This window comes from Haliaeetus leucocephalus, unplaced genomic scaffold, assembly GCF_000737465.1.
Source record: "Haliaeetus leucocephalus isolate CR32 unplaced genomic scaffold, Haliaeetus_leucocephalus-4.0 Scaffold406, whole genome shotgun sequence".
NCBI lineage: Eukaryota > Metazoa > Chordata > Aves > Accipitriformes > Accipitridae > Haliaeetus > Haliaeetus leucocephalus.
The window spans coordinates 2,748,559-2,775,851 of record NW_010972842.1 but is presented as its reverse complement, the minus strand read 5'-3'; the positions used below and the strand labels follow the sequence as shown (position 1 = coordinate 2,775,851).

Genomic DNA, 27,293 nt, shown 5'->3' with positions numbered 1-27,293 from the left:
GGGCCCCGCGGCGTGAATGGCGCTGGGGAGCGTCGCCGGCACGCAGAGCCGCCGGTGTCCGCGCCGCTGCACCGGCGTGGGCCCTTCCCGGGCGGGGGGGGGGGGGGACACGGGGACGGCTGCTGCTGTCACTCCGGTGGCTGGTGTGGCTGTACGCCGGCGTATTGTGCTCCGAAAGGCTGCAGTGCCTTTAAAAAAAAAAAAAACAAAACAACAAACCACAACCCTTCTTGGCCTGAAGGAGGGTGTTAGAAGGTAAACCAGTCTTCATACCGATCCGGGATGTGTGTGGCTGAGGTGGTGATGCCTGGGCCGAATGGAGATTTTGTGGGGTGAGAAATTTCACTTCAGGCTGCCATAGCTGTGAGCAGAGTCTGTCTCTCTAAGTATCAAACGTTCAGGAAGCGAGCAGTTCACTGGCTCTTTCTGCAGCTGCTTTTATTTTAGTTTGTGAAGGGCTGGCAGTCATTCTTGCCACTTCTCCCTTTGAACTTCCCTGCTTGACATCACCAGAGGCAAGGAGGTGGCTGTGCCAGAACTCCGAGCTTCCAAGTTTCCTGGTCTATGCATTGGCTAGTGCTTCTCCCCTGTAACTATAGAAAACATCAAGGGTTATGGTCAGTGAGACAAGTAGATGGTTTCCACCTCAGAGCTGCAACACCTCTGAAGTGTGAATTTAACTTTACTGGAAAAGCACTTGGACAGTGATCAACTCAAGGTTGATTCTGCCTAGATAAAAATGCTTTTGGGGGGGGTCTTGGTAGTCAGGAAGCCTGCCTGAAGTGGGCAAGCACTGCATGCTGCCTTCTTAAATAATTTAGAATCAACTGTACCACAGAAAACTAGGCGGAAGAGCAGAATTCTGAGTTCTGTAAATGACATTTGGGAACTGTTGGAGACATAACAGCAAAACTATTCTTTTGCTAATCAACGTTAGTAGATGCAAAGTAAGGGCTAGGATAGAACAGCAGTAGAAATTACAGTATTATCAGATCAAACTCCTCCAACTCCTAATGCTGTAAGAATAAGATACAGTTACAAAAAGTTGTGGAAATGAACACTGGTGAAAATAATACTCCTTTCTTCAAAAAGACTGAAGTTCCTGAGCCGAGGCCTTCTTGATCCTGAGAGGGAAAACTTTTTTCCCCTGTTGAAGCATTTGATGTTCTGGCTTGTATTTGTAATTCAGTGTTGAAATAGGGTAAGACATTGCTGATGCTGCACATACTATACTTAATCCTGTAAATCCTGCATTGAACTGGGTAATGTATGTTTGCCTAAATGTATAACTTACCCTGCCTTGAAGTACCTCAAAATTGAAAAATAAAGATTGTACGGCGGTTTCTTTAGGTAGCTTGTCCTAACAGTTAATATAGAGCTACTTTTAAAGCACAGTCACAGGAAATTGCATTAACTTGAAGTTGACTGTAGAAGGATCCTAAATCTGGAGTCAGGAGTTCTACTGATACTTGGAAAACTAGGTGGGGTCTTCCCCACCATTCACAAATGATCTTCCAGAACAGAGCCAACGTGGTCTTCAGAACAGCTGGGAGTAAAAGACCTAGCAGAGGAAAGAAATGTGCTTTCCGTGGCTGGGTCAGGGAGAGTGAATCTGTTGGGAGGGTTAAATCCTACTTTCAGTGTTCAGATCTTCCTTTTGCATATGAAAAATGAACAAACTGCTGTATTCATCTTTCCTTAAGGTGGTCAGCCCAGAAATGTGCAGCCTTTTAGTGATGAAGATGCTTCAATTGAAACTATGAGCCACTGCAGTGGCTTCAGCGATCCTGCTAGCTTCACTGAGGATGGTATAGTCTTTCATTTATACCTATTAATCTTTTTAAAAACATAAACCATGAGCTGATTTAAGAGCTTAAGTACTACACTGTAAGTAGCAGTAGCAAAATAATGACATTCTGTTAAACGTTATATGATTGTTAATCTAGTGGCTATCGTTTTGTTTGGTAAGAATGTATTCCAGGTTTCATGAGCCTCCCACAAAACTGTTGGGCTTCTTTCTATTAGAATTATACAATGCTAACTTTTGGAGACAGTAAGAATTTTAAAGTGCACATGTCTTGGCACATGTAAGAAGCAGGTATAGAAACAGCACAGATGTATCAATAGATCAATTGTTATAAAAGTATTTTAAGGGGCAGTTCGATGCAGTAGGCTTAACACCATTCTCTTGCTTTAACACTGAACAATTTTGTAGCTGTTGTCTATGTTAAACTGCTTTCTTACTAGTATTAAAAATGTTAAGTGTTGGATACTACTGTGTCTGCTAATAAAGTGTATATCAGTAGGACTAAATTATTTCCTTTGGATTAGGGCCTGAAGTTGATGAAGAAGCCACTCAAGAAGACTTAGAATACAAATTGAAGGGATTTATTGATCTTACATTGGACAAGAGGTATAGTATGCTTTGAAGAAACACATTCATCCATTGTTTTCTGGCTTTCTCTGATATGAGAAGGGAAATATGCATCAAAGTTTTATATGCTTACTGAAATTACAGTTATTTCATGCTGGGGAGGACTTGATTTTCTTGTGCATCTGAAAAGATCTTTCTACCTCCGCCAAGTTTTTGGATACGTGAGAGTCAGACTTTCCTTTCCTAATAGCTTGAAATAGAGTGAATTTATTTCTAGCTTGGTGTACTACTGTGAACTCTTATCTCCAACCTAAGTTTCTCTATCCTTGAGGAAGGAGGCAATTCATAGCATTTTGTACTTCGTGGTGCTGCTGTGGGTTACTCTTCTATTGGGTGCAGACAAATAGAAACTACCATAAAAATAAAGGCTGAGCTTTAACGGATGTGTGCTGATTTCAGGAGGTCTTCCTTCTCTCTTCTAACAGTGCAAAGACAAGACAAGCAGCTCTTGAAAGTCTGAAAAGTGCTTTTTCTTCTAAAATACTATATGAATTTATCATGGAAAGGAGAATGACACTAACTGATAGCATTGAACGCTGCATAAAGAAAGGTAATTAACGTGCTTGCTATTAGAAAGCAATAATCCCCATGAAATAGCTTATCGTTTAAAAGGAATTAAGACTGTGAGGCTTCTCTAGTACTTTGTAGAGTGCTTAGTTATGTTAACAACATTCCTTTTTTGAATTTAGATGTTATACTTTAACTGACCTAGAAAATTAACTGAAATTCTTCTGTTGGTTTCTGAATTTCCACTTGCAAGTTTTCAGACTAATGATCTTTAAAGGAAGCAATGCACAAGGTGATTACTCATCATAGCATGTTAATCTCTAGGTAAGAGCGACGAACAGTGTGCAGCTGCCGGACTGGCATGTCTTCTGTGTGTGCAGATGGGGTCAGGAATTGAAAGTGAAGAGATTTTTAAGACCCTTGGTCCGGTTCTGAAGAAGATTGTCTGTGATGGAACAGCCAGTGTCCAAGCCAGACAGGCTGTAAGTATAAAAAGTTTATTTGCCAGGAAGGGACAGAGGGCAGTTTTTGACCAACTCACTATTGTGTAATCCAGAACTAAAGGTTACTACACTAGTGTGAACTCATGATGTTGATGTATGCTCTGAATGATGCATAGCAGTTTTCAATGGCTTGAAAAGTTCCACCTAAAGGTTGAACGTCATTCTCTTCTTCAGCCTAGGAACTTCCTTAAAGTACTCTGTCAAGTTGCAGTCTCCTTAACTGCAGTTCTGAGGGTGGATGTTGAAGTCCTATAGAAAAAAAAAAGAAAGTTTTCCCACTGACTGATGTATCCTTCTTCCTGTATTAATTTTAACTTTAACAGCAGAGGAATGTAAAATATATTTATGTATGATAAAACTATATATAGCAGACCTAGAACTACATACTTGGTGCATTCATACTACCAAAAGTGTTTTAAGTTTTTCACCCAGTCATCTCATCTATACATTAGCGGTATACTTGAAATATTGACTGAAGAGAGTCTAAAGCTCTTGCCAAGAGGGTTTTTTTAAGCTTCAGAGTTTTAACTAGTATTTTCCAACTTGCCTTTATCATTACATAGCTGGCTACTTCTCCTATTTTACACAAGCTGTGGTACAATAGATACTGTCAGCTGGAAGAGGAGCTAGTATTAGTTCAATGGCAGTTGTTTCTACAAACAAACAAAAGCCCTTAAAGCTTGTCCTGTTTAAGTGTAGTTTTGAGGCCTGTGTGGTTAGTGCAGGCATCACTTTCAAGCACATCTTTTCTTACTCTTCGTAAGAGGAGACTGAGTTGAATACAGGGAATAAGGAAGAGATGTATAGTTGCAGTACAGGACCTTGCAGTAAAAGTTGGAAAGTGCCAAGAAAGGCTCTTGAAGTCCAGTGTTTTCATGACATTTAGTTGTAATAGTGGGCAGAGAGGGGGAAAATGCTTCCCATAGCTATGTATACATATCACATGTCCATTACTGTTTATCAGCATAATTTCTGCTAGTGAATTCTGGTGGGATTTAAAATAATTGGGTGAAAGGAGTGCTACATGTAGCTTTCTGGAGCGGCTTTGTAAGCTATATTAGATAATACGGCATGAATAGTTAAGGCTTTTAAGTAGCATATATTGTAAAATCCTGACAGTAGAGGGAACTGAGAGCTAACTGTTACAAGGTAGCTGAATTAAACAGTGTTGAAGACTTCTACTCTGCTAAGGTCTTAATCTGGAGTCTCAATTACTCCAGGTGCTGAATTTCAGAGTTTTGTCAATGGTAACATTAATGTCAAATGCTGACTCTTTTTTTCTTTTATGTCTAGTGTGCAACCTGCTTAGGGATTTGCTGTTTCATTGTCACTGATGACATTACGGTGAGGATAAAAAATACTTTTTTTATGTATATAAATTGACAATATGGAAATGTGTGGATCTTAATCTGCTTCCATGATCTTTTCTTACCCTGTTCAGGAGCTGTACTCTACTATGGAATGCCTGGAAAACATCTTCACAAAGGCCTATCAGCGAGATAGAGACACTAATGGCGTATCAAGTACCCATAATACTGTGCTTCACATCAGTGCTCTCTTAGCATGGACACTGTTGTTGACCATTTGTCCAATGAATGAAGTGAAGAAGAAAATTGAAATGTGAGTATCTTTATTGGAAAACAAAATTTGTAATGACTGTTTTTATATGCAGTGACGCAGTGTCAACAAAATGCAGATCTTAATAAAATGTGACTTACTCCTCAGGCACTTGCATAAACTTCCAAGTCTCCTGTCTTGTGATGACCTCAACATGAGAATAGCTGCTGGAGAAACACTAGCTCTTCTGTTTGAACTGGCACGTGAAACAGATGCTGTAAGTAGATGATGACAAGACAAATTATTTAACCTGTGTTGCGTAGCACCCTGGATCTCAACAAGTGGCGGGGAATTCACTGGGTTGTGTTCTTTGTATTGAATCTTCCCCAATCTAAGTGGGTGTAGCAATAATTCACAGCAATTTAGCTATCATTTTTTACACTAATTTCCATATTACAGAACAGGACCAATATAACAAAACACATCAAACAGTACTGAAGAGCAACTAGAAATGTAGTGTGCAAGCTTTAAAATATAAATCCAACACCAGCTTTAAAAAAAAAATTCCTAGAGAGATTCCAGGATAAAACAGTATTGTTTACTGTAGTGGGAACACTCATTAGATACTTATGCAGACAAGTTAGTGATTCACAACCTGCACAATTCTGCTCTCACAGCTAAAAATCTATCCTTCAGTAGAAACCATGTTAACTTTTAGTATTGCATTTTCAGTATCCTTATTTAGGTACCTTGAGAAGAATAACTAGTATTGCATGATGGTTTCACAGCATTTGTGACTATTTTAGTCAGTTGGGGACTAGTCAGTCAGTTTAAGGGGGCAGATTTTGAAAGGATTTGTACAAATTTTGCACAGATACCGGCATTGCTACATTTGGTGAGATTTCTTGGGGTTTGCTTTTGAGTTGGATTAGGTGCAAGCTTCTCAGTATTACATCACACACAGCTAAACTTGCCTTTACATTCCTTAATATGCCTTATTAATTTCTGAACTGTTTTCTTGACAGCACTGAAGGAAACAGTTTTCACTTACCCATAGCATAGTTTGGAAGAGCTGCCTGAATGGCTCCTAGCTTGGTCAAGGCTGCCAAGCTTTGCCAGAACACTGTCCAAAGTGAAAAGATAACTCCAATTGAGTCACGATGCATGACACACTAACACTGCACAATCTGAAACAATATGCCGAGACTTCTATATAATGGCAAACAGGAGGGATTTGAGTCTCTTGTTATGGAAGCCAACTGTTGTGGTTTAACCCCAGCCAGCAACTAAGCACCACACAGCTGCTCACTCACTCCCCCTCACCCAGTGGGATGGAGGAGAGAATCAGAAAAAGAAGTAAAAGTTGTGGGTTGAGATAAGAACAGTTTAATAGAACAGAAAATAAGAAACTAATAGTGATAACACTAATAAAATGACAATAGTAATAATAAAAGGATTGGAATATACAAGTGATGCACAATGCAATTGCTCACCACTCACTGACCAATGCCCAGTTAGTTCCTGAGCAGCAATCTGCCCCCCCAGGCCAACTCCCCCCAGTTTATATAGTGGGCATGATGTCACATGGTATGGAATGGCCACTTTGGGTTGGCTGCCCTGGCTGTGTCCCTTCCCAGCTTCCTGTGCCCACTAGGACACCAACTTTGAAAGGAGAAAAGAGACTGGAACTTGATCATTTATTTGGTCAAACTGACTGCAAGTAACTAAAATCTTTAAAATGCATTAACAAATGAGACTATATTCATTAAAAACTTCTGTTCCATTGAGGAAATGCCCTTTTAATCATTACAAATTACTCTCTTTGGATCCTTAACAATCAGCACAGATTAAAAATGCTTACCATGTTTTGGCTTTGACCAGTTTCTTTTAAAAAGCATGCAGTAAACTCAGCCTAGTCAGTTGACAGATTAAAAAAAACACAAAAACTTGTTTTTACATAAGTTTACATACATTCTTACTAATCCAGGTAAACTACCACTGAATTAGCAAATGGAGGGGAGAAAATATTTCCTGCTAAACAATTATGCATTAATGTTTACTTGGAGTGTTTTGTTAAGCATTTTTTAAAAACTGCTTTATAATTTTCCACCCCATATGAGACTAATGACTAAATAGATTCTGTACTGTCAGTCTAATGGTGTCTCACGATCCATCTCCTGCAGCATGAGTTCTGTGCTAATAACCTGAAAGTGCCCTCAGCTTGTCGACAGGACCGGCAGCCAGGTTCAGCAGGTCAGTTAGGCAGTTTGAGTCCCTTGGAATTATGGAGCAGAACAGATTGACAGGTATATACACACGTTGAAGGAGCTGTACAGTGTCATGTAGCTCTAACTACCAAAACAGAGTTTGATAGTGTCCTTCTTGGGTAAACTGGATGCTGTGACTTTGTTCTTACTGGCTTAAACACTGCAGAAGGAACTACAGGAAGTTAGTGCCATCTCTGTCTCTTTAAGTAACAGGTTGTAGAGGTCTACGTGCCCAGAATTTGGAGAGAACCATTTTCCTATTTGCAGGAAAAGATGTTAAGGCCAGAAACTAAAAAAAGAAACAAACAAAATACCCAGCAAACCAAACCAAAACAAAAACCCCCACTTTTTTTTACTAGGATTTCTTTTATGAAGATATGGAGCTTCTGACAGAGAAACTAAGAGCTCTGGCTACTGATGGAAACAAGCACCGAGCCAAAGTAGATAAAAGAAAGCAGCGATCTGTCTTCAGAGATGTTCTACGAGCTGTTGAGGTGATTGTTTTATCTTGGTTTGAATGTCTGGATTGTAACTATGTAGTGTACAATTTAATGAAAATCATTTTATTATTAAATAGAATTACTGTTTCAGTAAAAGCAACAGGAAAAAATTAGTTTAAATGAGATTTCAAATTCTGATCACTTACACAAAATAAAACTGCTTTTTTGGAAATGTAGAGCAAAGAAAGTTAAACTTTGTTTATTTTGCTCCAGACTTGACTTCCATATTGAAGAGGGTTGTGGGGTTTTTTTCTTGTAAAGAATGCTAAAAATTGCACTGTAAATACTAAATTCTTTTTATTTTATACCATAAGCAGATTTTTTTTCACAGAAAACTTGTAGTACATGCAAATTAGTGTTCTGAATTCTGTGAAAAGGTTTATTGTAAAATCTCTTACTGAACTGTTGTGCATAGTAAACAAAAAGCAACTTAGTAGTAAGATACATTTCCAAATGGCACCTCTGTCAGGGGCCAAAGAAGTGTTTGTGTATGGGGGGGAGTTGTCCTAATTGTTGTGCTGTAATCTTCTGGTTTTCCGTATCCAGATTGAGAACAATACACAAAGCAGAACTCTCAAAATACTTGGTTAGTGACATCTGAGTAAAGCCTCGAAGACAAATGTCAAACTTCTATCACTTCAATGGATTATTTCTTATCTTACACCTCTTGAACTAGATTTTTTGTCAGATAATTACTTTTTACATTGTTGTATAGGTAGGACCAACTAAATATTAGTTGACATTTGGAATGGTTAAACATCTTGGAAGCTAAGGAGAAGGCTTTGAAGTGATTTGAAGTCACATTTGAGATTCTGCCTGTAGAAGAATCTGAGTCACTAGGGCTTGTTACATTCCATTGTCACAAATGTAGCTTGCTGCACTTGAAAGGTGGGGACTAAATGAGGCTTACAAACTGACTGAAAGGTGACTCCTGTACTCAAACTGTTTTTTCTGGAGATAAGTCCAATTCTTAAAGTTATTTTAAAGATTAAAGTTAAGGGTTGTGGGTGTTTTAAATGCTTTCTGACTTGGAAGAATGTCAGCTTCAAGTCTTACATGAGATTTAACTTTAGGTGTGCATCAGTTTAGAAACAAATACAATCTTTAGCATATGCAATATTATTTGGAAGGTTTTGGTGTTCCAAATTTATTAACGAAAATAAAGTTCATTGAGACATATACAATTCCTAATACAAAAGACTGTTTAAATTAAAATTATATATATTGTTTCCTTTAATTTTGGATAGGAGCGTGACTTTCCTACAGAGATGGTTAAGTTTGGACCTGAGCGCATGTATATTGACTGCTGGGTTAAAAAACAAACTTACGATACCTTCAAGGAGATTCTGGGGTCGGGGATGCAATATCATTTGCAGGTGAGCTGCTGTTTGATACATGCTCAGACTGTTGTTCCCTGTCTGGTTTCTTTGTAGTCATTCAGTCTGAATTATGAAATCGTGAGTAGAACTTGGTGAAATGATGGGCCTTCATTGTAAGTGTTAAAAGGCAGCACTTAGCAAATGAACTACAGTGAGCTAGAACTGTCGGGGTGAGCTGCTTTGGAGTTGTAGCCTGGGTGTGCTGGGTTAGCAGTTAGAAGACTTCCAACAAGTAAGAGATTCAAGCTGTGAGCATCTTCTTAGCTTCAGGGTTTTTCCTGAATCCTTATGCCCTCTTTCAGCAGAGTGGTGTAGTCATCTGGCTGCTATAAAGCTGCATGCCTCCAACCCTTCCTGTTCAAGCCTGTAAAAAGGAATGCAAAATTTTAGTAAAAAATAATGAACAGAACTTGCAGGCCAATGATGACAGCATTCCAAAAAGGAAGGGATAAGTCCTTATCTCTGTTCTAGGAACTGCTTGTTCACTAGTCATCTGTTTAGATACATAGCAGAAACAGGAACTCTAGCTTAGGAGTATATGCTCCCAAATTGCTGTGATAATCATGGCATTAAAATATTCAGGGCATTGTCAGTTGCATTTCTATGTGCCTGAGGGAGCCCAGGCATGTAGCAGCTTTTTCAACTTTTCCAAATACTAATTTTACAGCCAGATATTTTAAAATTGGTGTGTTGTGAAACCATACAGATCTGTGTCCAGCTGCCTGATCTTGTGTAGGGCATGTAACAGAACAGTGTTTAATTTGCTGGAACAAAAATGTCAAGGTGGGGGGGTAGCTGTTTGTGTCTTCTCAAGAGGGCAGTTTTAGTTCTTCGCCTTATTGTGATTAAAGAAGAAGTGTTCCCTGGCTTAATTGCAAAAGATACTAAGATTTGTGTCAAATTGCTACTATTTCTTACTAGAATACTTGATATTTAACAGTAGTCATCTTTGGAGACTCGATAATCAAAGGAGAAACTGATCCTTCTATGTGTTTCTTGTTTAGTCAAATGACTTTCTTCGGAATGTGTTTGAGCTTGGTCCACCAGTAATGCTAGATGCTGCAACTCTGAAAACAATGAAGATATCCCGTTTTGAAAGGGTAGGTTATTGCACCTTAATGTATTTTCTTTACTTCATACATACATTTCTATACTTCTCCTGAATTAAATGGTATTCCAAACATGCACTTTAGAGGCCGCCATCTTTAAACTCATCACTTTAGTTCTAACAGTGCCCCATATTGTCCTGAAGGAAACCAAGCCTTGCTTGTATGCGTCGTTTTGAGCTCTTATTTTAGATTTTCTACTGGGCATCTGTCTGCTACTGTTTTTCTCCCAAGGGGGTCTGAAGGTTGGTTGACATGGTTGCTGATTGGTATGAGATTCATGCTCCATACATGTGAAACTTAGGCCCTTATGAGAGCCGTAGGTTTTTTAGTAGGGACCTACAAGAAGCTACAGAAACTGAGTCTTTATAAAGCCAGTATCCCAAACTCTCTCCAGTGTGAGACAGACACTAGGAGGATGCATTTGTTCTGTTGGTTGTGAATGTACTCATCGTGTGTACAAACAATTTGAGGAATGGTGCTACCAAGTGTAATCCAGGGGGCAAACTTAATCTACATTGTGTCTGTGTGATGTTCAACTGACCGGCTTCTGCAATTGCTCGTAGCTCAGCCTTTCTTACACAGTCCAAGTTTCTTTTAAATGTATATATATTAAAATGCATCAGCCTTTGGTGCAAAGATATTCTACTGTAAATTTCAGAAAGCCTACCAATTTACTCCAAAGACTAATAAAAAGATATTTTCAGCTGTTTCTTAACATTAAAATAACTCTCTAAAGGGGACATAAGCCTTTTGAAGATCTGTGATTAATTTTTCCTTTTATTTTGTAGCACTTGTACAACTCTGCAGCATTCAAGGCTCGGACAAAGGCTAGAAGTAAATGTCGTGATAAAAGAGCAGACGTGGGGGAATTTTTCTAGATCTCCTTTTCCATGGGGTTCAATTTTCATAACTAAAATAGATTTGTAACCTTTAAATTAATTTTTTAATTTCTGTAGTCACAGTTTGCAGTTGTGCACAGGGATATTGTATAAAATCTGTAAATATAATGCATGTTGTTGCTTAGTTGCATATACACTGTATATAGATAGATGCAAGATTGGGTGCAGGGATACATTATAAGACTTGCATTAGATGCAACTTGCTCCAAAGGTTGAATATACTGTAACTGAACTGTTCAATGGGCTGGATAACTGTAGTCAAATGCCGTGTGTCAGATTGGATTCCTTGCTTTATGTAAAAGTAAATTAAAGTAATTCATTGACCAAGTGTTTTGGTAAGAATGTGCTAATATGAAAAGATGAACTTGTCCATGTGAAGTTATTTTGGTAACTTTTAAAACTCTTCAGTGGCAGGTGGACAAAGAAATTTCTACATGGTATGACTTTATCCTGAAGGGGACTATGAAGTTCAATTACCTTCACTTACAGTGAAGTAGTGAGTGACAATACTTGCTTCAATGTAAAATAAAAACAAGATTCTCATGTTCTGAAATTGGATGTTTAAGTTTTGGAATAAAGATGTTTCTCACTGCTTGCTTTCTGTGTAGAAGTGATTACTACATGAATGAAAAGGTGGAACGCTAGCAAAACCTAAAGGTTGAAACAGATGGGTTTGTTTAGTTGCCCATTCTGGCATGTGGTTGGGTTAGTCTTCAACGCTTTAGTAGATGCTACATGAAACTCTACCTTGCTGTGTTTTGAAGGTGTATCTTATTTGCATATGCTCTGCACAACAGCCTACTGTTCATTTGTTATCAGTTTTGTAATGGTCAAATATTTTCTAGTTCTGGTACTGCAAAACACCTTGTCCCTTGTCTTACAGTAGCCATTCCAGCTGCCCTGTTTTCCTCATGTTGAAACTACTGCTCTACCCTCGGTTCTAGAGGACTGAAACGTGCCAGTAACTGAGAACTGTCTGTCGTAGGGACGATGGGGGGTTTATGTAATAAAGACACTAAAGCCTACATAGCTGGAGCTTCTGAACCAGAAGATCTATAAATAACAGTGCTTGTTAGAATAACTTGACCTATGCTTTTAAGAATGTGTATCAGCAGAGGAAGTAAACTTTACACCCAATAAAACCCCCACCCCTTGCCCTGAAAACTGCTTGCTCTGATAAGGGGAAGTTTGGGGTGTGGTGGTGTTTTTTGGGGGTTGTTTTTTTTTTAGTTTCAGATTATAGCATAACCTATTCCAGAAAATCTATACATGCCAATTAGTTGTACCTTCTAACTTTTTTTTCCTCAAATAATGCATTATGTAAGAATTTGTTTGGCTTATGAAACTGATTACTTAAGCTGTAATAAGGCCTTCAACTGCGATTTGTGCTGTCATTGATGTGTGTTGTCAGTGTTTGTCACACAAGTGCAGAAGAAACTTTTGATACTTGAACTAGATGAAGCTGGCTACCTGTGTTTGCCCAGCCCGAGACTATGCCCCCTTCCAGCTAAATCGTTCCCACTGGTCTCTCCCGTGGTTTCTGGGTGGTCACCTTTGGCATGCTTTGCTGGTGTAACGTTGCACTTCTGATGGCTTCCTCTCCTGCCAGTGTTTTGCAAAATTGCTTTCTACAGCATCTCCTGGCAGGCGGCCGAGCGTGTGGTTGCCCTTTCCCCATTCCGCTGTAGCTGCCAACCACAGCGACCAGGATGGCTCCAAGGCTGCGTGAGGGCAGACGGGCTGTGCAGCTTGCTGCCCTGCAGCGATCGGATGGGTTTTAGACCTTTTCAAGCTTAGAATGGGGGAGGCGGGGGTCCTTGTCTGCCAGTTAGGATGGTGTCAGGAGTCCTTCAGGGATGGAGGTGAGATTTTTTTTTTTTTTTCTTTTTCTGGCTTGCATGTCCTTGTTTGGAGGGAGGACTTCTAGGAGACCCCTGCAGAAAGGGAGCAAGCTTGTTCTGTCTGTATTACTGGCGCAGCTACTCAGACTGGGCAGCGGCAGAGCTTGGCAGCTTGGGGTGGGAGCTATGAGTCAGAAGATGTATTCTCTGTGTGCTTTCCTGAAAGGAAAATGTATTTACTGTCACTTTAAAGGGGTTCAACATTTTAGACGTATAGAATGGCTTCAGAAAGGATTTGTTTTGAGCCATGGTCCCTTTGTATAAGCGTCAGCTACCTGTCCTTAGAGTGTGCTGTAACGTTACATTCTGCAACATCACCAAGAAAAAAAGGAGCGATCAAAAGAACTGTGAAGGAGCAGTTACCAGTACTCACAAACAGTTCATCAGAATTTATTTTTTAAACAACTAAGGATACCATACAAATTAGTCCATCCCATAATACTGCCCCACTTGAATTTTAAGATGTGTGGGAGGAGGAAAATACCCTGTTTTTTCTAGTCTGTGCCTTTAAAGTACTCATGACTGCAATACTGTAGATATGACTCTTCTGCATAGCAAACTGGTTACTCATAGCTACAGTGTTGTAGATATGACTCTTCTGCATTAGCAAATGCGCTTTAAAAAGGCACCATAAACCAAAAGGTTAGTGAAATATTGCTCATCACTAACAAACCTTCTCATTCTCTATGATAGGATGTTATCATAAGGATTTCAGTATAATAAAAAAGAGCTGTATATGTGTTTTTTTCTTTTTAAACAGATCAATATTGTTAAGTCAGTATACTTAGCCAAGATGAACTCTAAATATAGATTGAGAGGGAGGGTCTGTTTCATAGCTGCCTTCATGGGTCCTGCAGGAGTTGACAGGTTCCTATGGGTCTAAAAGTAGAGAGAGAGGAACAGCAGAACAAGTTTTCTTCGGGTGATTTTCACTGGCTGATTTCTTCCATACTGGCACGTTACCTGAACATAGTTATGTTGTAAGTAACGTTTCATTCTCCTGTTTTTTAATTCCTTTTAGACTTGATTTCTTTTTTTTCTGTGAAGAATTTTCCGTGTGTTCTCATTCTAAGTTCTAATTTTACCACAACAGATTAAGAAGAAGTTTAAAAATCGCATGGGGAGAAAAGGCTTTAAGCAAGGTTAAAGTACCAGATAAGAGTGACTCCCAAGCCCCCAATGTTTAGATTAGTTTGTTGGGAAAATAATCAACACTTCTGGCCAGTGACCCTGATGTCTGTATCCTCTCTCCTTTGTTTGGCATGTGAATGTAATAAAACAAATGTAATACAGAGTTTGTTGAATTAATAACAGTTATCTTCACTGCGGTTACGCGCACAGTGAGGAGATTGTTTTTAAATAAAAATGAATGCAGAAATGTATAACTCATAATATTAAGGAATCAAAGGTATTCACGTTTATTACAGCTCAAGTTGCTAAGAAGAGTCTTCCCTGAAGTTGCAGGGAGGTGCTAATGAAAATACTCAAGAGAAACAACTGCTCTTTGGCAGCTAAAAATAACTGAAAGCCTCTGTGCAGGAGGTGGTCACTAATGTTTAGTGCGCCGTTGTTGAAACGCAGGGCTCTGTAATGATTGCAGCTGGCCACAGATGTGCTTGTGAGGAGATAGCGGAGCCAGCGCTGGTGGGGACATGGCTCACCGACCGTGCTGCCTGGCACCACGCGACGTTCTAGGGGAAGGACAGTGGACACAGCCGTCTGTCCTGAAATTACTGCCGCACACCTAAAAATCATACGCTAGGTAAGGGTAACCCCTACTACGCCAGCTTTTCTACCTTATCTTTGTGTTTTGTAGCAGCAACAATTCTGAAAAGAGAAAAAAAGAAGCTGCAGCCTTTTCTTACACTCTATTAAATACAAATATAAAGGTATACATGTAGGCCTGTCAATCCCCACTAGCAAGAGAACAAGCCCCTTTGTCAGGGGTGGGTGATTGAAGCACTTAGTCTTCAGACTTACTGAGGCTCAGTGAATGTTTACTTGTCTGTGTGCTCAAATTCAGGGGAATTATGAAAATCTGCATCTGGTTTGATGAGGGAAAGAGTGGGTCTTTTCTGTAAAGGCTAAGGCCTGTATTCCTCAAGCTTTAGTTTTTTAATTTAAGTGCTAGGTTAGGAATCTGGTCACACTGCGTTCTCTATTGCTTGGACAGGGAGATGCCTGTCAAGAGGGCAATTCAACCCATCTAGTATTCAGAAATCACCTTGAGGTGCTTAACGCCCTCCATCATGGGGTACAAACCACCATGCAGGAGGTTTGCATCCCATGAAGTGCTGAGTTATGTCTGGCAGATAAAATTGAACTTGAGAGCTTTGATAAAATACTAAGAGAGCTTTGATAAAATACTAAGTGGGTAAGATGTGTTCAACTCCCAAGTGTAAACTAATCTCTGTGAGCTCCCCCCTTACATTCACTAGCAAGGGAAAGGTACATTTAGGCTGTGATTCTAAGGTCAGAAAGACACATCTTATTCTAAGAGGAGTATCACCTGGAAGTATGTATCTTTCTTCAATAATTACAAAGGGAGTTTTCAGTGACCAGTGTAGTCTAAGATGCCTAGTTAGAGCATCTGCATTTCCTTATGGCTAGAACTGTAGTTTGTTTCTAGAAAACAGTTTTGGAGTCAGGGTAGCATAAAGAAAACCAAAAGACTGATGAGGAATAATGTGAAATTCATAGAGGAGCCTGCTTAGGTATTGCTTCTTTTCTCTATATAATCTTCCTTCATAACTGTATTCATATAAACAATAAGTCAATGAGTTCATGCACCCAGACTCACAGAGAAGCTGTTTTTTGCTGATTGGGCCACATCCAGTGCTTTTTTTAAAGCAAGGATTATTAGTCTGAAGAAAAGGCTTTGCCATCAGGCTGTAATTTGTCCAAAACTAGCATCTATGTATAGTAGACCCACATTAGAAGGTTATTTTTTGCTCCATTTTTTACAAATAATAACTTCACAGTGATATTCTAAGGTGTATAAGTAGGTGCAAATTCTTGCTGCTTATCTCCTACATCCACACCTGCTTTCTCTGTCTTATCTCTGAAGTATTTGATGCTGAAAGCAGAGGACCTGAGTGACATCCTTCCTGGCAGTATTAGTGAAGATTTGGCTTTCACTGTGGTCAGGATGTCACCCTACATCTTACCAAGTACACACCAAACTAAAAGAGTTATACAACTAAATAACTAACGTTCAAATCAATGCTGGAACAGTCAAATAGATTTTTCTCTTTCTCTCTTTCTCCACACACGTACATATGCATATATAGGTTTAAGTATACACATGTGCAAAAACACAGTGTAGAAATGAAATCTTATACTCACCAAAGATCTCCAAGAATAAATAAGTGCTATGTACTGTTACCCTTGCCTTCAAGATCTAGTAACTGTGCTCGTCCTTCAAATCCCTTTATTTTAAGGATTGTTAAGGCTGCTCAGCATTTCCTTAGAACAAGACACCAACTGTTACCAGTTATTTCCCATATCCATGTTTTAATTTACCTTTTTAATTATTATTTCTTTTAGACACAATGGAGAGGCCTTCCTTGGAAATTAACCTGCCCGATACTCATGAAGAAGGAAAACTTTATGTGGTTGATTCTTTAAACAACCTAAACAAACTAAATGTTTGTCCAGATATATCCCAACGTGTGCTAGGTACGTATGATAGGTGATGCTCTGTGGTTTTCTATACTTACAATAGGCCATCAAAAAAGAGTTATGTATGGCTGACCACATTGTGTATTACTGATGTCAACAGCCCAATAGGCCAAAATGTATATGTCAAGCTCTGTACTGAAAAATGTAAGAAAAAGATTGAAAACAGCATAATTTAGACAGATCAGATTAACGGTTTAACTGCTCCTGCTAAGTATTTCAGTTATTAGGTTCCTGAAAATCCTTGCACTTGGCTAGGGATTCACTATCACGCCTGGACTTATCTTCCATTTCCACTGGGATTCATGAGGTGATCCTTGCAGGATAATGTTTCTAGTAACGCTCAATATACACCTACTACATAAATAGCATCGTAACTCTTCACAAGCACTAAAATTCATATGTGGCAATAGGAACAGAATTAATTTCTGTTCATTCTTTTAAGACACATCTTCTAAGGACTCAAACCAGTTATGTAAAATATCCCATGAGACTTTTAAGCATTTTAATTTGCAGACTCTCTTTACTTACAGTTTCAGATATGGGCTCTCACACTTCTACTGGTTTTATATGGCTCTTAACTTTGATTTCTCATGGCAACAAGAATATTTTCACCCAGTGATAGCTACAATACATTTGAGTTCTTTGTGACCTGAAAACATCTTAAAACCTGGAGTTCTTCAGCAGCATTCCACATAACAGTATTTGAATCTGCTTTTATTTCCCTTACTATAATGGCAAATTTGACTGAAGAAAAGCTATAGAACAACAGCTCTGTTTAAATGAGTTTCAAATGGCCATAAATTAATCATGCTTCTAGTTATAGGACTTAAATGCTTTTCCATTACTTCTGTTTCTGAGTCCTCTAACTTTTCCTAATGCAACAAACTAGAGTGGTGCTGGTTTCTGTATTTAACGAAAGATGTTAGACATAAGCTACTTAATTTTCATATGTAGATTATCTTGATATTGTCACTTCTACAAGTACAAAATAAGACAATGGGATGAATTGGATTTAATGTCAAAGAAACTCTTTGCAGCGTGACTGTTTTGCTTTCTGTTGTAATTTTTATTAGACAGTATTGTGTACTTTCCAGGTAAATATACAGGGTTCTGTGGAATCATATATGGTTCTGTGGAACAATCACACGCATGCTCCTCCCTACATTTCAGCAGTAAATAAAAGTAGCCTAATATGTATTTCATGCATCAATTTGTAAAGTACTTTGGCTCCTTCTAGGATTATTCTTTTTAACATGCTTTTTTTTTTTAAACTTTGAGATTCTGTAGATATCTTACCCATCAGTTAAATACATAAAATTAACTTTTCACAGTTCTTTCTTAGCTGCCTTATTCAGCAGCATAAAATTCTGGCTCTCTTGCCAGAAGATCAGTGAGACCTGTGGAGTGTTTTTCAATTTCTGATAAATACTAAAATTTTGTGAATGATCTGTTAGTAGTATAGCAGATGCCCAATTTGGTTTAAAAACAACATTTCAAGAGTGTTGCAGTACACAGCAATCCTTTTGTTCAGTAGCTTAATATGACCTGGCATAATCAAATACACTAGCAATCATGTTAAAAGCTATTTAAAATGTATATACCTTTTGATTGCTTTGGTAGCAGCCATGCAGTAATTTCTTTATGTTTTAGATAACAAAATGGTCCCACTGTTTGCAGTTTGGCAAGAATGTGCGTTCACTGATTCCTCACAACACTGCAGGCTGGCATGTTCAGCCAATTGAAATAGTAAGAAGGCATTCATTAGGCAGAGCAAGCACAGACCACTTTTGAGACCTCTATTGATAGCTTAGTATGCTTGAGAGACAGCAGTAGCAGGCCCTCCCCACCCTTATTATTCTGATTAGAAAGCAATATTTGTGCAGGCACTTAGTATATGATGCATTTGTTATAAATGCTAAGGGAATAAAAATAAAACCCCCAAACCCAAATATTAAAAGGTTTCAGCTTACCTGCAGGGAGGAGCATTTTAAATGCAATAAAGAAAAGCAGAGATACTCCCAGACATCTCCTACTACCTCAGTGAATTGCTCAGCCCCAGACTGGTTCATTATTAAAGTGCTGTAATGGCATACACAGCCTTCCCTCAGCTTTATCACTACAGGCTCAGTTGCAAAGACCTCAGAGATTTCTACCAGCTAAAACAAGAACATGATCTAGAAATATATTTTTCACAGATGCACACGCTACTCTCCTTTCAGAATGGCAAGCCAGCAATTACAGGAGGAGAAATTACAGTAATTTGCATGTAATTTTAGAATCTATGAGACTGACACCAAAATGAAATTACATTAGCTCCGTACGCCCCCCAAAACATAAAATAAACCCAAACCTTAGTAAGTAGTTAAAGTAGTATGCAAACTTGGGCTTAAACAAATCTGGCTCAAGTATGATTCTTTTTTAGGTTCACATGAATTTCCTCATGGTGTTCACTTGACTTTTAACTGTTAACTTTAGGGCTTAGTGCCACCTCTCATTTGGTTGCAACTGTTTCTATGAGAGAAACTACGGACTTTCCCTATATGCAACACATTCTTTAGAAAGCAATAAACTGGCTTGACGCTCTGATTCGAGGGCAGCGTAGCAACTACTTGTCCTTTTTCCCCTCATTCTTCATGTACCTGAAGGACACCATATGTAGTCCATGTGAGAGTCTCTTCCGTTTTTGACAATTTGGGGGGATATGTAGCTCATTTTTTATTGGAACGAAACCAACAAAACCGAAAGAAGAACATTGAAAACATTTGTTTTAAGATAAAAAGTCAAGACCTACATTCATCCTATCCAACATCAGGAGCTTAACTGAGGTGCTTAATTTGGGAAATTAATCATCCCAGGGATACTTCTATTGTCAAACAGAAAAAGAAGCAAATCTAGAGAATGAACGTGTAAGATGAATCTGTATCTAGGTTTTCAATAAGAATTTTTCTCTCCTCTCTTTTGAAAAGGTTGAGTCCATTCAGGCCCTTAAAAAGCCTCCTATGAAAACTTAATTGTAACCTTTGTACATGTAAAACTGAGCTGTAAAATTCTGAACTGTGAAACAGGTCAACTTCAACAAAACAGTGTATTTCAACAACAGAAACATTTCTGTTGAATATGTTCCAACAGCTATAACAGATGTATTAGTTTTCATACTTCCAAATTCAAGCTGAGCTCATAAAGTTGGTTTCTTCCCTTCTCATGCAATATCACAGGAAATGAAATCTGTTGGCCAAAATTATGACGTATTCTACATCATTTCATGAAGCCAGAAGCATTTTGTCATGTTTATCCTAACCAGATTTAACAAACTTTATCACCAAATGATTTGTCATCTCATAACAGATGAAGAAGAGAACACTGGTGGTACTGGAGAAAACACGGCAGGGAGCAACATAAGAAACCAGTGTTTGTTCTTCGTCACCTTTATTCTTACTTTGATCATCAGTTTGGCACTTGTTTCATTCGTAATATTCTTAATAAGTAAGTAAACTGAAGAGTGGTTCTTAAAAACGTAGGGCCAATCAGAAGAACTTCACTGAAATGCGTCATGCTACCTTATAACATGCTACTGCTGTATTTGCATGGTCAAAGGCTTTGGCTGGTTATGGGAAGTGGATCTTCGTCCTGGGTGCAAAAGCACAGGCCCCTACTCTCTGAGCTAAAAGGCACAATTTCATTTTTAGTGCAAAGGTTTTGTGAGCTTCGACAGCTGTGAAGAATTTAGCTCAACAGGGTTATACTGTGTTGCTAAAAATGTTGACTGGAAATTAAATTAAATTTTAAAGATGACTGTATGACAGTGAGATGCTTTGACAACGTGCCTTCCATTCCTTTCCAGATAAAACTCAGTATTGGTGTCATTCCACTGAAACTGGGATTACACCCACGCTAACACTTAAATCAAGCTACCTGAAGAAAGACCTGAAAGTTGCTAGCTAAGTACTTGGAACGAAGAAAATCTCAAACATAAGAAACAAAAAATTAGACAAGATATATCAAAACTGGCACATAGCATTGAGTCTGTAGATGTAATTGCTGTTCCACTTCGACTGGACTGGTCGGGTGGGTTTAGCTAAACACATGGTTACAGGTGACCTTGGTTTATGGAGCCCTTGCCATTTTGGGGTGCATTATTTTAACTTACAAGTCCATTTTGAATGAACTGGAATCCATGTGAAATTAAGATTTCTTTTATCCTATAGCAGGGAATTTGCTGGAGCAGAGCAAAAAAATCCTCATTTTTCTTTTTGAACAGGAAATCCTAATCCTTGACTGAATTTGCTCACAAGCGCTCAAAGAACAGAATATCAGAGCACACAGGAAATTTTAAGTGGCATGATTATAAAACCCTAATTAAAATATCTTGTACTTGAATTCCAGATTTATTTAATGGAGAGCTGCTAAAAGTAGAGCCCTGGTATAGAAAAATGAGTGATGTGCCCCTCTAGTGGAAAAATGGTAAAGTAATAGCCAAAAGGCTACTTACAGGGATTAAAGGAGTTTGCTTGGGCTCAGGTTGGTGGAGGCCTGTGGGTTTTGAAACTCAGTTCCAGCAGTGTTTCAGCTTACATTACAAACATCATATCAGATTACATTTGCAATCCATAGACATAGATTTTTTTAACATTGGCACTATTAGACTCAAGCTTCAAAACCCACGGGTAAATTTTGTTAACTTCAGAAAGCTAAAATAAAAATAGCTCCAGAAGTGTACATGACAGATACTGCATATTGGTGTTCCAGAGGAAACTGGCCTCCAAATGCTAATATTTGCAAGAATTTTCCTTTAATCTAAATGCTTTACGAAATCCAGTGATGTGGCTGTAGTCTGCTGTGTGTTTTAGTAATTGTAGTTTTAGAGAAATACAGGTGCTTACTGCCCAGAAATAGCATTTTGGAGCCCCTAAATAAGACATTTTTCTGTGGACACTAATGGAATGGATACACTCCTGAAGACTGCATAATTTGTCTGAGCTGTATCTGATTTTATTACACTGCACTGAACTGAATAAAACAGAAAACAAGCAATTAAAGAATGTAGTGAACAGGTAACTCCACCAGATGCATAACTTCTTATCATTAGGTTCTGCAGTTGTTTTCCTGTTTAATATTTTTACCCATCGTAATTCCCTACAAACTCCCACAGGAATGCAAGAGAGGGTAGTGATGCTCTTAACTTAAATGTTGCCAATTTAATGCGGTACATTTTCCTTTTCAAGTTCAAACTAGAAACAAGATGGACCAAATATCAAGCAGACTAATATCTGAAAAGAAGAACATAGAAGAGCTTAGGAAAATGAACAATATGATATTGAAGCATCTAAATCAATCAGAAATTAAGGAAAAGGGGAGATACTTCTTCACACAGTCTCCCGATCTTCAGGATTACCTCTTTACCCATGCTGAGCTGAAAGTCCCTGGAGAATAGATCTTCTTTGGAATGAAATTCAGCATATTCATGTACTGAGATATATTCACATATGGCACACAGGTTACTTAAACATTCTGATATGGTCACAGGAGCATTGGAAAAGCCAGCTGAATGAAAAATATTAGAAAATAATGTTTTATGTGAATATAGATTTTGAAAACTAAGCCCATATGATTTACAATAAACAATGGACTGTCAACAATTTTTGGCAAGAGTTCCAGATTCTCTGTGCATTGTAAATTGCAGGGCTAAGGGCTTAGTTTTACTTTAAATGTAAGTGAATGATCACAGAAAATAGTGATTTCTATTCACATGATTCCAGCATGACCTTGTTCACTTAGTCATTCTCCTGTTTCTTTGGAACAAGTTTTGTGTTTGCTTCTATATTATTTGTATTTAACGATAACTTCAGATTCCACAACTTATAAATAAATCCAATTCTGCCACGGAGTTTAGTGGTTTTCCTTTCTGTGCATCTAACTAGATTGACTTACTACTCCTTTTGTGAAAAACCAAACTTGAATAAAAACAAACCCTTTCATAACATGCCATATTCAGCCCAAATTTGTATTGACTGAAAGTGGGTGTCATATTGTCTTAGATGGGAAATAGGTTTAGAGGACTCAGTCTGGCAGTATCCATCTCATAGCAATGCTAGTACGTTGTAGTCAGTATTTGCTGGCAGTTTCTGGGTGACGGCCAAGTGTTTTTATAAAATGATGTGGGGAAAATACTACATGTTCTTGTACTCTTCCCTGTAGTTGTTGTTGGCCACTATCGGAGAAGGGCCAGGTGAAATCTGGTCTGAACCTTCATGTTTTTAAAATGGAGCAGTACCTCAGAGGGTGAAGGCAGGAGTTGACGCTTTCTCACTCTAATTTTACACAGTTGTGGAGACTGACACCCAAAAGTATGATCACATAACGGACTGGTAGGTAGCTTTGTAATTTTAGTATTCAGAACCTTCTACTGGTACATACATTAAGAAGCCACCTCCATTATCAGTAAATAAATTGGTTACTCCCATCACAACAGTTCAATGGCAGCTGACACTATGGAGTATGTCCAACATCTTCTCTTTCACTTTGATTTCTCTTTCTCATCCAATGCTTTCTTATCTCTTCTGGACAACTTTACAAAAACTCACCAAAGTTGACAACTTGCATTGCAGTCTCCTTTTCCAGAATGAATGGTAATCCTTTCTGTGATGACTACTTCATTGTCTACAGCAGAGTGAAGAACTAGGTCCAGGAATCTTTCCTGGTATGACTCTACTCAGATTTGCCCATCAATTCTATTCCTGTTATTAGGAGTGCTTTGATTTACACCTATGTTTTATGCCACCTTCTCTCTATTTCTTGATTTTTCTTTTCCTGATGTATTAATGTCAAGTCATTCACATGAAAACTCCGAGGTTTGGTCTTAAGAGTTTACTACGCATGCTGTTAATTCCCAGCTGCAGTTGTAATTATCTCCTCTGGACATCACAAGTAGTTGTTACAAAGATGACTTTAACATAGCTAACAGAGAATGATAAAATAAGTGTAGAATAAGTTGTAAGGAAAGAAACCCTAAAAGTCCAACTCAAATATCTTTCTGTAAATGCTGTTAAACGATGAAAGAAAAAGTATTGTAAGACTAAAAACATGACACTCACAGTGTTGTTTTCTCTGTAGCTACTGTAATTGCTTTCAAGCTCCTGTCTCGTGCTGACACACATCTGTACTTGTTAGCTAGGGAGAAACAAGGCTAGCATTTGGCACCTGGTGCATCTCAAACACGTGGATTTGTCACATCCCTTGTTGCAACTGCAGCTATCAGAGCAGTCTGTGGTCCAACAGAAACTGACACCAACAGTCAATAGATATTTTCTGGCAGGGGACTGTAAATAAAGTCTGTGCTACAGCAACAGTCCCCGAAGAAATGAAAGCTTCCTCATCTCTCTGGTCTTGTCCTCCATTACTCTTAATCTAGTTATTCAATCAGTACTCACAATAAATTAACTTTTTCTGTCTCTATTATTGATTATAAGTGTTGGGGTTTTTTTTAACTCCATGGTTTGATCCTGCAAGGTGCTGAGTGCCCTCAACTGCCACAGACTTAGGACCAGCTGGGGCATAGCAATGTGCAGGCGTGCTCAGTATCACACAGGACTGAGGCCCTGAGTCATCATTTCATGTTTAATTGCTTCTTCACTTGCAGTGATCAGTGATTAAGATCAGTGACTGAAAAAGTGCAAAGGTCCCAGGGAATTCCATAGGCGTATCCTGTTAGCACTGCTGAAACACATCTGTTGTTGGAGCCACTTGCATACAAGAGAGACATGGAGCAGCACTGCATACGGCTGCTTATGGCTTCTCAGCTCAAGCTACCAATATCCGTTTACAGTTAGAACTGCTTCCATACGAGACCAGAGCAAGGGTTGAGAGGGCTGCCTTGACACCAGAGTGCCACAACCGCACCACCAACACTTTCTGGAGTACCCCCCCAAACAAGCAAGTAGTGACTCCTTCAGGGGAACATTTCTGTCTAATCTACTGACAGTGAAATAGTCCCAAACAAACCAATACTTGACTCTTAAAATCTTCTACAGACTTGACCCTGAAGTGAATTTCAGCTCATTGCAGAGCTCTGTAATCCTCATCTTGAATAAACAGCTAAGTGACTAGTAAACTCCAAGCTCCCACGGCATGTGGCGTAACCACCATACTGCATATGGATGTTACAATGTCTCCTGTAGGCAGGGTAAGATCTCTGTTCTTGTATGGCTGCACGTCTCAGGAGCCTTTGCAATGTCTGGCATTACAACAAAGAACAGGAGGAAGGTGATCTGACAGTAATAGCTTCATCTTACAGTAGTCACAGCTGTTCTCCCCAGTAGTACTGCTTTGTTCCTTTTTCTCTTATCTACAGGCTATAAAGGTATCTATCCAAAGTAATTTGCTCTTCAGTATTTCTCTGAGTCCACCATAAATAAAAATGATGCATAAAGGCTTCAGGTAGATTTAACAACATGCCACTGACACTCATCTCTTTCAACAGCTGCAACTAACTACTGAAATGACAACTTGGCTTCAGGAAATTTCCTGCTGAATACATCTGGACAATACTAGAAAGGTGCTGGTGAGCAAGGAGAAACACTTAAAAGATTTAACCAAGAAATTATCTTCAGCTTCCATCAAAGGCATCATGGTGCCAGTCTCTGAAGTGTGGGCTGAATCTTTAGGTGGTTAGGTAATATCAGTAGACAAAATATTTTCTTCCCCTGGTTAGCTTGCTGAGAAATTCACTCCTTTGTTCCACAACAGTCCATGTTCCTGTTAACCCAAAACCATCAGATGGTATCTGACTATGTGAAACTACACGTGGAGAGACTACACAGTAATAAACAGTAGAGGATTGGCTAGTGCAGACATTTGCTTGCCTTCCCTGGGGTCACGTTACCATGAGCTTGCACTTGGTCTTGTGCGCCTCTAGAAGGAAACAGAGCTCAATATCTACAAGCAGCATGTAAGAACTGAGGACAAAACATTCTTTATAGAGACCTGTCTATGAACCAGTCAGAGGTTAGGTAAATCCAGACAGTAAGCATCATCAATAGAAAATAATGCACAGACAGTAAAGGGGGATTTTGAGAGGCACTCAAATCCATCCCTTTGCCTGACAGCAGCATCAGATTAACTTAAACCTTTCCTGACAGATGCTTGTCCATTCACATTGTAAAATTTTTAAATGATGGAGCTTCCACAAGTCTCCTCTTCTAGTGCTTAACTAACCACATGCTTAACTTTTCTTCCTGAAGTCTAACTAAAATTTTCCCTGCTGAAATTTAAGCCCGTTATTACCTGACCTATTGCCTGTGACTACAAAAAATAGTTTGTTACCTTCCAATTTTTCAGTCATTTTATATTACACTAACTCTGCAAGGCAATTACACTCTTAAGAAAGCTTTTTTACCCTCTGAGATACTTGGAATTTTAATACAACATTTATTCTTAAACTCTAGCATGAGTTCAGTTCACATGCTTCATTCAGTGGTAACAAAGCTGAACATGGGTAAAAAACAACAATGACAGGTGTACGCTGAATTTGGAAAAAGAGAAGAGAAAATTCCAGGAGTGGCAAAAGGACTGTCACAAGTTCAGTTAGACCACATGTTCTCGAAGGTGACATGCTGTGTGTTGCACACAATCCAAACTGTTCAGGAACACTAAATGCAGTGTCAAGGTATTTGCAAAATGAGCAGAGTGGAACAATGTTGAACAAAGCTGAAGGAGTATTGTCAGAACTAGAATTATCTGAAGAACAAATTCCTGTTTCATGAGGTTTTGAAGTCTTTGAAGATCAAATATTTATTTTCATTCTATCAAAGCATAATCTTGTAAAATCACACACAAAATTACCTGCAAATATGCATTTTCAGATCCAAAATTCCAAGTTTTCTTACTCATTTCACCCTGCCTGACTGGAGTTTCTTCTCCGAGATTCAGAACCTACCCCATTGGAAATGGCAGCAAAGCAATTTGCTCCACGAAAGCTTTAGTGTTTTGAAAACGTTTATTTTGACAAACAACATTGCAACCAGTTCTAATTAGAACTCTGATTAAGCAACACCTAGATAAAACAAATGCCAAATAGCAACTAAAAACTGGCTTTATGTTTTGAGTAGCAACTGAAAATCATCTGTCCAAGAAGACACTTAAACAGATCTTCTTATAGGCTGCTAGTGTAATTTATCTTGGAAGATGTTGGCGAATAATGAAACTTGGATCAAAACCGTAGATCGCAGCCCAGTGCTACTGGGATTAAGGGAACTGTTCTCTTCAATTAAGGAAAAAAGCACATTCATGCCATTACATGTTACTGTTCTTATTTCCCTGACAGATTAACACTAATACTGAGATTTAAAGAGAGGGACAGAGGGGATGAATGTACTGTCTGGGATACTGTACTCCTCTGGGATACATAATAGCAATGTTATGGCCAAAGAGGTTAGTTTTATTCGGAAACCCAATCATCTTAGAATTCAAGAAAAGGTTTTTACAGACTGTTTTCTATCCTTTCTCTAGTTTCTGGGCCACACTTCAGCAATTAAAATGCTGTCCACGATTCACTGATGAGC

General features: G+C 38.7%; 2 protein-coding genes across 5 annotated transcripts; both read left to right on the top strand.

The window, feature by feature from the left end:
• Window positions 1-186: 186 nt before the first annotated feature.
• IFRD1 (interferon-related developmental regulator 1) lies at window positions 187-11,570 on the top strand. The gene is made up of 11 exons (XM_010574028.1): window positions 187-1,808; window positions 2,332-2,413; window positions 2,860-2,984; window positions 3,266-3,423; window positions 4,738-4,788; window positions 4,886-5,064; window positions 5,170-5,278; window positions 7,628-7,762; window positions 9,016-9,144; window positions 10,152-10,247; window positions 11,045-11,570. Exons 1-11 carry the CDS (start codon window positions 1,760-1,762, stop codon window positions 11,132-11,134), a joined length of 1,203 nt encoding a protein of 400 aa, XP_010572330.1. The 5' UTR covers window positions 187-1,759; the 3' UTR covers window positions 11,135-11,570.
• Window positions 11,571-12,831: 1,261 nt separating this feature from the next.
• On the top strand, window positions 12,832-22,496 carry LSMEM1 (leucine-rich single-pass membrane protein 1). Of its 4 annotated transcripts, XM_010574025.1 has the most exons (6): window positions 12,952-13,017; window positions 13,914-14,036; window positions 14,484-14,818; window positions 16,603-16,734; window positions 20,083-20,220; window positions 21,960-22,496. In XM_010574025.1, the coding sequence occupies exons 4-6, from the start codon at window positions 16,608-16,610 to the stop codon at window positions 22,166-22,168; spliced, it is 474 nt and encodes a 157-aa protein (XP_010572327.1). In that variant the 5' UTR covers window positions 12,952-13,017; window positions 13,914-14,036; window positions 14,484-14,818; window positions 16,603-16,607; the 3' UTR covers window positions 22,169-22,496. The 4 variants fall into 4 exon arrangements, with proteins under 4 accessions (XP_010572326.1, XP_010572327.1, XP_010572329.1 ...); XM_010574027.1 differs by lacking the exon at window positions 14,484-14,818; XM_010574024.1 differs by lacking the exons at window positions 13,914-14,036; window positions 14,484-14,818 and having other exon boundaries at window positions 12,832-13,017.
• The last annotated feature ends 4,797 nt before the right edge of the window (window positions 22,497-27,293 follow it).

Excerpts from the sequence above, each read along its gene's own strand:
- IFRD1 (XM_010574028.1), top strand. The coding sequence starts at position 1,760 with ATGAGCCACTGCAGTGGCTTCAGCGATCCTGCTAGCTTCACTGAGGAT. Across the intron at positions 4,789-4,885 it reads TTGTCACTGATGACATTACG|GAGCTGTACTCTACTATGGA; the intron begins GTGAGGATAAAA and ends TACCCTGTTCAG. Across the intron at positions 10,248-11,044 it reads AGATATCCCGTTTTGAAAGG|CACTTGTACAACTCTGCAGC; the intron begins GTAGGTTATTGC and ends TTTATTTTGTAG.
- LSMEM1 (XM_010574024.1), top strand. The coding sequence starts at position 12,954 with ATGGGGGAGGCGGGGGTCCTTGTCTGCCAGTTAGGATGGTGTCAGGAG. Across the intron at positions 16,735-20,082 it reads TATATCCCAACGTGTGCTAG|ATGAAGAAGAGAACACTGGT; the intron begins GTACGTATGATA and ends ATCTCATAACAG. Across the intron at positions 20,221-21,959 it reads ATTCGTAATATTCTTAATAA|TTCAAACTAGAAACAAGATG; the intron begins GTAAGTAAACTG and ends TTCCTTTTCAAG.